The sequence below is a fragment of the Topomyia yanbarensis genome, chromosome 2 (assembly GCF_030247195.1).
Source record: "Topomyia yanbarensis strain Yona2022 chromosome 2, ASM3024719v1, whole genome shotgun sequence".
Taxonomy (NCBI): domain Eukaryota; kingdom Metazoa; phylum Arthropoda; class Insecta; order Diptera; family Culicidae; genus Topomyia; species Topomyia yanbarensis.
In genome coordinates this window covers 187946540-187959295 of record NC_080671.1, presented here as the reverse complement: position 1 = coordinate 187959295, position 12756 = coordinate 187946540, and the positions used below count along the sequence as shown (strand labels likewise).

The 12756-nt window shown below is 38.5% G+C and overlaps 1 protein-coding gene across 6 annotated transcripts in view; it reads right to left on the bottom strand.

The window, feature by feature from the left end:
• LOC131682453 (tubulin glycylase 3B-like) overlaps nt 1–12756 on the bottom strand; it is a 43045-nt gene that overhangs the window by 14152 nt on the left and 16137 nt on the right. For all 6 annotated transcript variants that reach the window (XM_058963928.1, XM_058963924.1, XM_058963923.1 and 3 more), the window contains exon 2: nt 11273–12627. In XM_058963928.1, coding sequence (XP_058819911.1) covers nt 11273–12533 — 1261 coding nt within the window. In that variant the 5' untranslated portion in view covers nt 12534–12627. The remainder of the gene's footprint in view (nt 1–11272; nt 12628–12756) is intronic.

The window sequence follows — 12756 nt, the reverse complement described above, 5'->3', positions numbered from 1 at the left end:
CGGGAATGCGGCATCCTCAGTCGACGCTGGAAAGATTCACATTGCCACGGAATGAAGGAGGACAAGAAATAGTCGACATATGTGTAGGGCAGGTGCTACGGCTGCGAGAATACTTTGTGGAAAATACCAGCCGACATGGAGTATATCAAACAGTTTGTGCTAAAGACCGCAACTATAGCGCAAGCGAACTACAATCTTAAATGCAATTTGCAGACTACGGAGGGAAGATTGCAGAGTGGAAGTAGATAGCTGTGCACGGTGCCCATTCACACCAGTTGGAATAGCCGTACATCGACAAGACTGCATCTATTTTTTGAACAACTTGTGTTCTCATTAGGCCCTTCGTTATGCAATTTGCGATATTATGACAGATAATCTAGGCGCGGTGTTTCATGAAGCGCGGCCATTTGCGGCGATGAAATTTCGAGTCGATACTAATTAAAACAGTATAAACTATACAAATAGATCTCTTGCTTTTTATTTGAAAAATCTTTTATTTCTTTCGGCGCAAAACGCGTGAGGGGGCAAAGCCCCCTCTGGCCCCTTAGGTTGCTACGGCTCTGGGTTGACGAGAATTGACGTTCACGAAACCCACAAAGCGTAAGCTAATGTTTTCAGCAAAATTGAATTTATGCTATAAACTTAAAAATAATTTGCAGGAGATTTTAATTCCTGGTACGGAAATAAACCAAATTGAAAATCCCGGAACCTTGTTTCTTTGTTGCTGAAGCAACAGACTGTATTATTCATTTGCAATATAAAGTTTATAATTTTTAGGCAAAGCAAAAAATAAAATTGATCACCAGCACTCTTGTATTTCGAAGTCGGTAGCCGATTTTTTGCTGCGGCTACCGCTTCCTCTCAGAAACCTTATTTTGTTATCGATAGAGATTCCTGATTTCAACGAACTTGCCCCAACTGTTGATTTTATCGAGGCGTTCTAAGATTACATGACTTGCTTAAACAAAATGAGATATACAGTAAGTTGCACATGTTTCTCGTATGTATTCAACATCATAACCATACTTTTGTGAAAAAATAAAAACAGAACATTAGGAGGAGGCTACAGCCCCCCACCCCCGTGCCCACGCCAATGGGCATGATTATGAATCTTTAGAGCGAACGAAACAAAATGAATGACAAACATTGGACACTGTTTGTCTACACGGAATAAAACATCAAAAACAGCTGTTATATCCGACATAATGGTCAAATGTTTGCTTCAATCATCCGAAGGTGAAGCAAAGCCCTCTTATGGTTTCCAAATTGGCACTGCTACTGCTAGATGTAGCATTTGAAAAGATTTTGACAATATTGCGTCTAAATGGGAAACCTCGCCAAATCCAACGGTTGCAGTTAAATTTGAGATTGTCAAATAATTGCAGAACCTCTTTTCACACTCATATGCGATCCAACTATTTGATGGAAAGAAAGAAAATTAGTTTACCCAACTCTTTTCGAAAATATGCTAAAACGCTTATACGTAGCTTCAACGTCAACATTCTCATTAATAATATTCGAGAAACATAAAATAAGTAGAGTCCATTATTGAAAATGAAAATTACATTAAATATCTGGAACACGAGAGCGTTTCTTAGTCCTGGATTCTTTCTTGTTTTATCCCTAATAATTATTCTTCAAAGTACTAAAATGAGTCACTGAATCGATCAAAAGAGTCGATTCATTTTAGCGAGTGAATCGGATACGGTTCACTCTCCAAATTGAATCGGTTTGCCCATGTCTATTTCCAACCTCAACCAGGAATGATTAGCTCTGTAAGCTTTCAATAAAACTAACAAAGTTAAACCGAAATCAGCCATCATTTCTATCCAAACATGTAGTACATTTAGGCTGACAAATCACACAAACGCAGTTCTTTCGCAACTAAACCTTCCATCCCACATCATACACGCAACGCCAAAGCCCACCAAAACATTACGAAGTCATGTAGATATATTGGTGACCCAATTATCGATCAGCTACCCTTCAATCTACGCTCTGACAAGAATTCCCCTTTCCTACTATTCGCCACAGGTACTTCGTTATGTTGTAGGTCTAGCTTGGAAACATATGGACACAAAAGTGCGTCTTGTTGAACCGCCCTTCTTTCCATTCATGATTCTCCACGTGGCGACGAGAGTTATTCACCTGAACTTGCACACATGCACAAATAAAACGTGAGCTTGAAATTGCATTTTCATCCCCAGCAACCATAAATAACGTACTAACTGAACAGGACCGGGTGAATGAAACTATGGGATAGCGACCTATTTTACCATCGGAACAACATTCCCGCACATGTATTCAATAGAGTTGTCTTCCTTAACGCGACGCTCAAAGAGTCATATAACCCTAACATTCACCAGTACCATAAAGCCGGCAGCCAAGTCAAGACAGCCTCAAACAATTTAAAAGCTTGTGCGAGTTTGTTGATAATTTAATACGATAGAGTTTCTACAATTTCGCATGGGTTCGGTAAATAGTTCGGTTGATTTGTATACTGCAAAATTGGTCGTTGCTACGGATTTGTTTGAGTTAGTTTCTACCCCCATAGCTCCAGCCACATTCCACCATTTGTTATTCCCGCGGGTGCTCAGCAAGCACTCCTAGTCGCGTAGGATTGTATGTTTAACGATACTATCAGAACTTGATGCTATCGCGGATGGAGCTTTGTTTTCATCGTTTAACGACTATGAAAAGTTTTCCTCGAGTCCTTGTGCCGCATTCCCGTCATCGTAGCTCACGTGAACGCTGCTACAAACTCAAACTAAAGCGTACTTGGAATCAGGTAACAAAATCAGTTCAACTGGCAGCCACAACGGTTACGTAACTAACTAGATTGGTGATCCGCGTGGAAGATTCCTTCACTTCAAGCACACGTCCTTCAGGTGTTTCGAAGCGCTGCTGATTGGATCAATTGTTACTGCACGCAAATGATACAGACTGTTCACAAAAATGTAAAGTACCTTTATACAAAGTTAGTGTGGGTTACAACATTCGAAAATTGAATGCAAGCCAATTGAGTTTGCTTCAGTTTATGTTATTCAGCTAAACATGAAAGCCGGACTATTTTGAAGATAAGTAAATATCCACAGTTAATTGTAGTAGTATTAAGGAAAGCTAGATATGTTGTGACTATTTTTGATAGCATTTTTGGGATATTAAATCAAATTAACGGAAATTGGTTGAAACAATTTTGCGCAAAATCACAACACCTATACTGCCCATGATCGCATATTTGTCCCATTTCCTATGGGATTTCCTATCTTTATGGGACTGATTTGCAATCATTGGCAGTATAACCACTGATAACTGGCATCCAAGTAAAATTTTCATTTAGCCGGCGCACAGTGGGACGAGCCCGGACTTAAGTCCATATATGAATGTTATGCGATATTCTCGCTAGTATTTTTCTCCTATCAGCTGAGCTATCAGAGACATTTTTGCGAGATTTTAAGTGATTTGAACGTAAAATAAATTTTTGGCAGCTTTTTTAAGGGCATATTTCAGGTGTTTTTTGCATAATTTGACCATAGGAACTACATCCGGTTATTTTCATTTTTCAAAGAAATGATTGATTTTATGAATTGCATTACTTCACCAAAATTATCCGTGTGATAAAATTACACCATAAAATCGCCAAAAATAAGTCACTAGTTGGTTTAGTTAGTGTTTAGATAACTGTTTGTCATAAATTTTTATTGAATTCGAATTTCTAATGCGATAACAACAACGACGCCCGTGAATTCCCGCGATCACACTATACTCATTCGAAAGCTTTTAATTTTCTCTTTAAAATGAGTATATGCTAGTTTTGCGAAAACTTGCGATAAGCAGTCAAAATTTTAAAAACTGTGAATGGAGACGCATGGTTATTACTGACATTGAATTTGAATAATCATTTTATAGCTAGAATAATGACACGAATACATACACAACTGGCAAATGGCATTGATAGCATGATGAACAAGGGTTTTACTAGTGATCAAGAGTAAGGAGCCGAGTGGGAAGTGTGTTTTTTTAAATGGTAGAGGCATTAAGAATGTTTGAAAATCAGTAAAAAATTTCAACCATCTGAAATAGGTTATAAAATGTTTTTGGAACTATTTCTTGCTAACTTGCGCAATAACTGTCAAATAGAGTGAATACAGTTGAGCTCTAGTCGTTTGGTGAGAGTATTTTGATCCGAATTTGTATAGCACTGATATAGCTTAAGGGTATGCGGTATTATCCAAATAAAATAACACCATTTTTTTTCTCCATTATGATCTCCAGAAAAATAAAAAAATGCCGAAAAAAATCTAAGACAGTTCAGGAGCACTTCAACAAGCATGAATTTGAAATTTTACCCAAGATCGGCTCATTTTTCGAAAAATCAAAATTCGCCACCAGTAGGGATCGTTTTAGCAAATTCACTCCGAAGAAGAAAGTGGTCCTGATACCCTAAGCTTTCATTTAAGAAGTGAGCCCGATGACTTTTTTAACATGATGTCATTTTGGGACACCCTAGTGGTCGGTTGTCGGCACTCTTTTGTCTTTGGCTCATAACATTTGTCCAATTGCATAATATAGGGACACAAGCATACCAATGGAAAGCTAGAGGCCTTAGCTAATAACTGGTGAAGGAATCTAATTTATTTCGTCAATATGAAAAATGTTACTGAGAATTTAGTGAAATTATTATTTTTTACCATTTAGAAAAATGTAGTCGGTTGTCAGCACTCTAACAAAATTTAGTAAAAATGGCAAAATATGAATAAAAATCATCAACATTCAAAGAGAAAATGAAATTTACTTTACTTTGCTCTACTTTTAACATCATTCCTTCCCAGCACAATATGTGTATGTATAAAGCTGATGCGCATAGTACGCACTACTAGCGAACTGACGGATCGCATTCATTGCATTTCAGGCGGTCAATTTTTTGTCAAAAGTATCAGACAAATAAGACAAAAATACACGCAGGTACGTAGTCAGAGGACCAAATTTTATGGAAATTTGAAAATGGACGCGAATCAAAAAGCTGAAATTTGCAAACAATATAATAGTCTCCCTAGCCGTGACAATCTGGTTATACAATGCCACCTAGCGATGAAAACACGACCAGATGAGTTTTCTCCGTGTAAATTTTCAAAAAAAAAATTGTCATGGCTAGTTGTGTGTCCGACGACATAAGTAACCATTTTCCTGATGATTTTCGAACATTAAAGACTTACATCTTGATTTACAGGGTGACCATTTGACCAATTTGTACCACACAGAGTTAAATTAAATTATCAGCCCTATTCTGCGCGGCGTGTGACGTGAGGTGACTAAACTCACATCACTTTTCGTCGACTCAAGTGAGGTGAGATTCTCCATTGCGGTTAAATGGGCGTCTCACGTTACCCGAAGTGACTCTTCAGAATTGGGTGAGAAAAGTCACTTAGAGTGAGGTGAGATTAGTCATCTCACGTCACACTCCGCGCAGAATAGGGCCGTATTTATTAAATATCCATATCCATACCCAAGTAACCAATAGGCATTAAAAGAGCTGTTTTAAAACCGCTTTTGGCAAAATATACCGCTCCATTACTACTGTGCCATGAAAATATTTTTTACGGTTTTTCTGTCTTCAAAATGCTGATTAATGACAAGAAGTTTTTAAATAGTTTATTAAAAGCAGGTTTATAATAGTTATGCATGAAAATTCTAATATGCTGCAAGACTCATCTGAAATCCAAATAAAATGCTACTTTACTAGCTGTTCTAAAGTTGGTTTCACTTACTTTGGTTTATGTCGCTATTCTCAATTTCAACTGTACCGTTCGTACTAGCCCAGTGATTGTCTCCGCGTATCTAATCACAAATTGATAGTCTTAATTCATTGTTTTATGTCAGTTTACGAACTTACATGTACCAAATCTTGTTTGCTTCCCTGTCCGGAAACCTATGTGCTTCTCTTCCGTCTTTTTGTACACCTCAATGACGCTTCACAATGCACTATGGTCCCAAAGCTGTATTTAGGAAGACAAAACTGTTTGCGCCTAAACCGTTGGTTTTAGATATATAGTATCTTCGGCAAACTTTCTTAGAACTTTCTTTCCGATTTTTTATATTAGTTGAATTAGAGTGATCCTTGTGGTTAGGGTGCTCAAAGCATCAACTTCTTAGATATGTAAAATTCAGCTACATAGTGTTCTACAAAGTTATAAATCAATCAAATTGAAGCAACTTTTCTTAAGAAACTATGTGGCTATCTCTAATGGTTCATGAGCTATAATTTTTGCAATATTTAAGGTAGGGTGGCTCTTTGAAAATTGGTTTTCTATTAATATCTTTTTATGTGTTAATTTCTCGCTAATACTTTGTTTAAGAGGTTTTTAGAACTTTTGTAAATACACATTTTTTCCGCGGCGATAAAGTTTCTATCTCTTTTGTTTGCATAGTTACAGGCGATTTTCAAAACAAAAATGGTTTTTTTCAAAGCTATATATCTTCCAATATTGCAAATGGATTTTCAATCTTTTAATTTCATTTGAAAGATCGGAACTTTTGTAGTTTTTGGTGAAAAAACTGCGGGAGCGTTATTTCTGTAAAATAAATAATTAATTTTTGAAAATGGTGTATTTTTCAACAAAAATCGTTCATAACTTTTCAAATAGACGAGATAATAACTTTGTTACATCAGCAAAAATATTCGCCATACAAAGTTCTAAAAGTGCTGCAAACAAACTATTTACGATAAATCAATGTATGAAGTGACAAATGAGAAATAGTGATTTTAAGGGGTCACGTTTTCAACGCTCAATCTCTTATGGTAAAATCAACTGAGAAATAGTCATTGAGTGTGATAATACCGAATGTCATGGCAATTCTATTGGATTTGTAAACGTTTTTGAAAGAACAATCTACCGTACATCTAAATAGTACAGTGGATTTACAGTAGTGTTAGCTGCAAACTATCGTTAATTCTAAATCGACCAACAAAAGTTATCTATGCTCACTTAAGTAAATCCTTTTTGGTTTGGACTAGTGCTCAAAACTAGTGCTAGAAAGAAAATGTTTTAGTTCACGTCTTGTTATTTTAAAATAAAATCTTGAAACGAGTTTGTTATTCATAGCAGCGGAAATTTTTGTATGCTTTTCCAACATTTATGCAATGTTTGAAAGTATAAATTAATTATCGACTATAATGACAGCTGTGGGTAAGTTAAGGAAAGATTCTCAATTTTTTGTTACTTCAAAACAAATAAAAGTAAGAGGTCTGAAAATCGCTAATCGCGAATTGGTAAAATAACTCATAAGGCCCTAGCATCTATATATGATGACGGTACTTGATTTATTGGCCCCGTAATAGATAACTTTTATTTAGAGTTTACTATAGTACACTATTAACACTATTGTGAATTCACGCTAACATGTAGTTGTACGGTAAAATGTTGTGTTTTCAAACAGTGTCACATATTCAATAGATTTTCATTATAACACACATTGACTATTTCTCAGTTGATTTTACCATAAGAAATTGAACGTTGAAAACGTGACCCCTTAAAATCACTATTTCTCATTTGTCACTTCATACATTGATTTATCGTAAATACTTTGTTTGCAGCACTTTTAGAACTTTGTATGGCGAATATTTTTGCTGAAGCAACAAAGTTATTATCTCGTCTATTTGAAAAGTTATGAACGATTTTTGTTGAAAAATACACCATTTTCAAAAATTAATTATTTATTTTACAGAAATAACGCTCCCGCAGTTTTTTCACCAAAAACTACAAAAGTTCCGATCTTTCAAATGAAATTAAAAGATTGAAAATCCATTTGCAATGTTGGAAGATATATAGCTTTGAAAAAACAATTTTTGTTTTGAAAATCGCCTGTAACTATGCAAACAAAAGAGATAGCAACTTCATTGCTTCGGCAAAAATATGTACTTACAAAAGTTCTAAAAACCTCTTGAACAAAGTATTAGCGAGAAATCAACACATAAAAAGATATTAATAGAAAACCAATTTTTAAAGAGCCACCCTACCTTAAATATTGCAAAAATCATAGCACACGAACCTTACCACCTTTCTTAAGAAAATTTGCTTCAATTTGATTGATTTATAACTTTGTAGAACATTATGTAGCTGAATTTTACATATCTAATAAGTTGATACTTTGAACACCCTAACCACAAGGACCACCCAAATTCAACTAATATAAAAAATCGGCAAGAAAGTTCTAAGAAAGTTTGCCGAAGATACTATATATCTAAAACCAACGGTTTTGGCGCAAACAGTTTTGTCTTCCTAAATACAGCTTTGGGACCATAGTGCAATAGCTTCTACTGCTTCAGGGTACTTCTTTGCGAAATCTGCTGCCTTCAAGTTCCTCACGAATTGGGCCGAGCAGGGCGAACACGTGGAACCAAAGGTGGAAACGTCCATAATGTACACCTGCGGAGCAACTTCAGTGTTCGCTCGGAACAAAAACCGTTGCGCTTGCTTATCCTCTCGTCTGATCCGGATCTGATGGTACATTTCTTGAATGTTACCACCAAATGCTACTGGTCGTTCCCGAAAATTGCATATTACTCTGGGAAGTGAAACTAGCATATCCGGGCCTTTGAGTAACTCTGAGCTAAGGGAAACTCCGTTCACTGATGATGCAGCATCCCAAACCAGGCACACTTTACCCGGCTTCTTTGAATTGACCACGACCTGCAGTGGTAGATACCACGCAGCGACTTGTGGCGTACCATTCAATTCGGCATCACTAGCCTTGTGCGCATAGTGTTTGACTTGATAGTCCTCGATCTGCTGGCACACGTTTTTCTGCAAATCTGAATTCCTGTCCAGCTTACGGTCTAGAACCTGGCGTACAGCCATCGGATAGCTTTCAGAGAATTGTCGTGCATCCTCACGCCACAGCAAGCACGTTTCGAAGCGATCACCCACTCGCTTCGTCGTCGCCTCAAGCATCTCTCGAGCTCTTTTCTCCTCCACAGGCTCCGGTTCAGCGAACGTCGCAATCGCTGTCTTATCTAGCATGTATTGTGCTCGCATCATGTCATGCAGATCTTGATTGCTTGATGAAACGATCGAGTGCAGATTCACTGTGCGCTCTAGGTCTGCGGCTCTCCGACCCATACACTGTCCAGGCAATTTTCGACCGCGAGGCAGTCGGTTTGTTGACTCCAACGGCGCAAATTAGTGGACGTTGTCTAGCTCGAGTTGGATTCTCGGCTTTCCCAATTGGTAATCTTTCACTGGAACGCCAACGATATGGAAATATTTTTTCACCTATCTGCCTTTTCTGTAGTATTATGAATCTACTGTTTCCGTGCTCGTTCAAACAAAGACCACACAGGTTTTGTCGCTCAACCTCTCTCAACCTGGTGGCAATGTTCATCCGCTTAAACTCCTCACAGCACCTGATGAGATGATCCGTTCGTTTACAGATCCAACACGGCTTAGTTACTGTCTCTCTTCGAATTTCATCAGAATCAATCTGGTCGGCGTCATGATGTTACCTCTTACACATCCGAAACGATGTCATTTATGAAATTAGTGAACATATGCAACGGACTGTCCACCTTCCCGCGCTCATACCGCACCCAACCCAGTTTGTAGCTCGGTGACAACTTGTCAACTAACTCCTGCACCAGCATCGGATTGTTTAGGTGGTCGCAGACTCCCGACGCTTCAAGGTGGTCGCATAACTACTTCACCGTTATCCCGAAGCTGATGAACGTATCCAATCGATCAGCTCTCGGTGACGGCGCGTTCCTCAGCCTTGACAGCAGCATTCTGAGCAGCTTCTCCGGTTTTTCGAACAGATTCCGAAGATTCCTAATCACGTTCGGAACCGAATCCGGCAGCACCAGCCGACTCCTAACCGACTCAAGTGCGTCGTCCTGTAGACAATCCTACAAATGCTTCAAATTCTCGAGGTTTGAGAACCCGCAGGCTGCAGTCGTGTACTCGAAGCTGCTGATAAACAACGGCCAAACTTCTGCTTCCCTTTAACACTTGGGAAGGTGCTGAGAGACCGCTTTGCGAGTAACTAGCTGATCTCTTGCGTTACGACCAACGATACATTCTGACCCATTACCTTCTCCGCACAATTGAAGACTGTTGCCACTGCATCTACTCGGCGGGAACTCGGAAGCTTCACCGCCACTCACATCTTCGTCATTTCGCTCGAATTGGCCGGCTTGGACAACGAACGACTTATCTAACGGCACCTGATTGTCGACCTTCTTTGGATACGTGAGTGTACCAGCCGTCTGCCGATATCCATGCTTTGGTTAAGCTCTGTAATAATCCAGCATCCAGCTTCCATCCTCTGTTCCGGTTTGGAGACAGATGCACCCATATTGGCCCTTCAACGAGTTGACCTTATTAATGCTGTCGTCGAGCTGTTTCCGAATAGCATCCCGCTTCTTTGAGAATTCACGCTCTATCTTCATCCGCTTCTCGTTCTAAGCCTGCTACTTAGCAAGACGCTGCTTTCGCAACTCGATCTGCTTTGCAAAGGCCATCTCCATTGCTAGCTGTTCCTCTTCCAACTGCTGCTCAGTCAGGTCTAAAACGGAACAAGCTCCAGAACAAGACGAACCCTGCATCGCCATTCGGGGCGGACTTCTTCCCGCGCTTCTTAGCCGCAGTCTCTGTAACTTTAAGTCGCCAAGCACTTTTTGAAAATCCGCCTTTTTACTGTGCAGATGACGATTATTTATGCTTTTTCACCGACCATGCTGCTAGACTCGGATGGAACACCCGACGTAGCATGACGAAGGCAAAGGATTCTTCACATTTTCTTTCGATGATGAATGATGCCCATATGAGTCTAATTTTTTATAAAAGATAAGCTCTATAATATATATATATATATATATATATATATATATATATATATATATATATATATATATATATATATATATATATATATATATATATATATATATATATATATATATATATATATATATATATATATATATATATATATATATATATATATATATATATATATATATATATATATATATATATATATATATATATATATTCGTTTTTCAATTTCCATATCGTTCATTTCTATTAGTCATTACTCTGCTGCAAATATCCAACAAATCCCTACACGAAGGAACAAATATAAAAGTAACCAACACAAAGACAAAAGCAACAGTAAGATGCAAAGTAGCGCAGCCTTAAACGGTCTCAGGCGGACAACGCCGTGCTAAGGTGAGCTGAAAGCCAATCAAATAAAAATGCATACAGCATAAAACACTTACCAATATATTTCTGCGCGACGTACTTCAGCTCCGAATTTCTGTCCACGTAGTCGAGCAGCTTTCGGTCATCACGAAAGATCATAATTCCTATTCCGCGGCACCGGTTGCCCGGTTTCAGGATCCACATATTTCGCACACCGTCAATTTTCATATCCGGAAATTGTGTAGCTGCTTCAAGTACCAACTTCTTCACCTGTGCCACCAACGACAGAACCTCATTGCCTGGAAGCAGCTTAAACCGTGCGCCATTGGTTAGTATTTCCGATATTGTGGATCTGTCTTCGGCCGTCAGCAGCGGTTCACAGTATTCGTGATAGTCAATGTCCTCGTGACGGCAACACGCCAGATGATACTTGCAGTACTTCATTGCAGTATGAATAATGTCGACCGATTTTGTCCCGTCTTCGTCGAATAAAGAATCTAGAAACTTTGATAGATAGTAAAGAAAAGCAGTGCACGCCGTCAGCTGGAAGTCTTCGAGAAATTTAGTTATATCATCCTCCGAATTCAAAATGTAGGTACGTGGGCAATCCAACTCTGCTATGCCAATTTCCTGGAACCACTGGATGGATTCGGTAACATTGACCAGACCTTCTTTCATAGTAAAATCAAAATTTCGGTCGTAACAAATTCGACTTCGGTAAGGTGTGTAGAAGCGATCCTTCTTTGACTCTTTAGTGCGGCGATTTTGCCAGATAAAATCAGCGTTGTGCAGTTTAAGTATTTTCGAAATTAATGCTTCTTCATATTCATTTCCTTCCTGAGCTTTGTGAAGCAACGAATGCACGGACAGATTTTGAACTAGGGAACTCGAGCTCGTTTGTTTCTCAAGCCAATTGCGTTTTTTGAGCGCTTTCCGCAGGGCCGGATAAGGTCCAACTATCGAAAAAATGTTTTTCTTTTCCACTGCTGCGGCAATTTTTACTTTCAGTTGTTTATGCTTCTGAAAGTTAAAGCTATAGTTGTGGCAGAAACGTCTTTTCCGTTGGTTTAGGGCACAGTCGCGGTCCTTGAGTTGTTGTTTAGTCCGGGGAAAAGTCTTAGGGATATTCTTTCGCACAACCGATTCAGTGGGGGCCGAGTGTTTGGAATTTACTGTTTTTTCATTTAAAACTATTCGCTTTAGAAGTTCATTTCTATCGACCTCTGTATTTTCACGTTTATGCACATCTAATTTTCCTAATTGCAGCGTAACATCGGATAGATCAACACCGGGATCTTGATCCCATATATCATCGACATGTTTAACCTTCAAATGCATTTGGTTTGCTTCTATATATTATTTCACTATTAAAATTTTACGGCTGTAACGGTTTTGATTTGTTCAACAACTAATTTTGAAGCACTAGAGAAATCTGTAAATACAGAAACGTGGTACGTTTACATCTGCTAGGCGAGAGGTACACGGAAAAGCGACGAACAGAAAGTGTCACTAAACATTAAGAAACAGAACACATGGCAACGATCAACTACTTTCACACTCT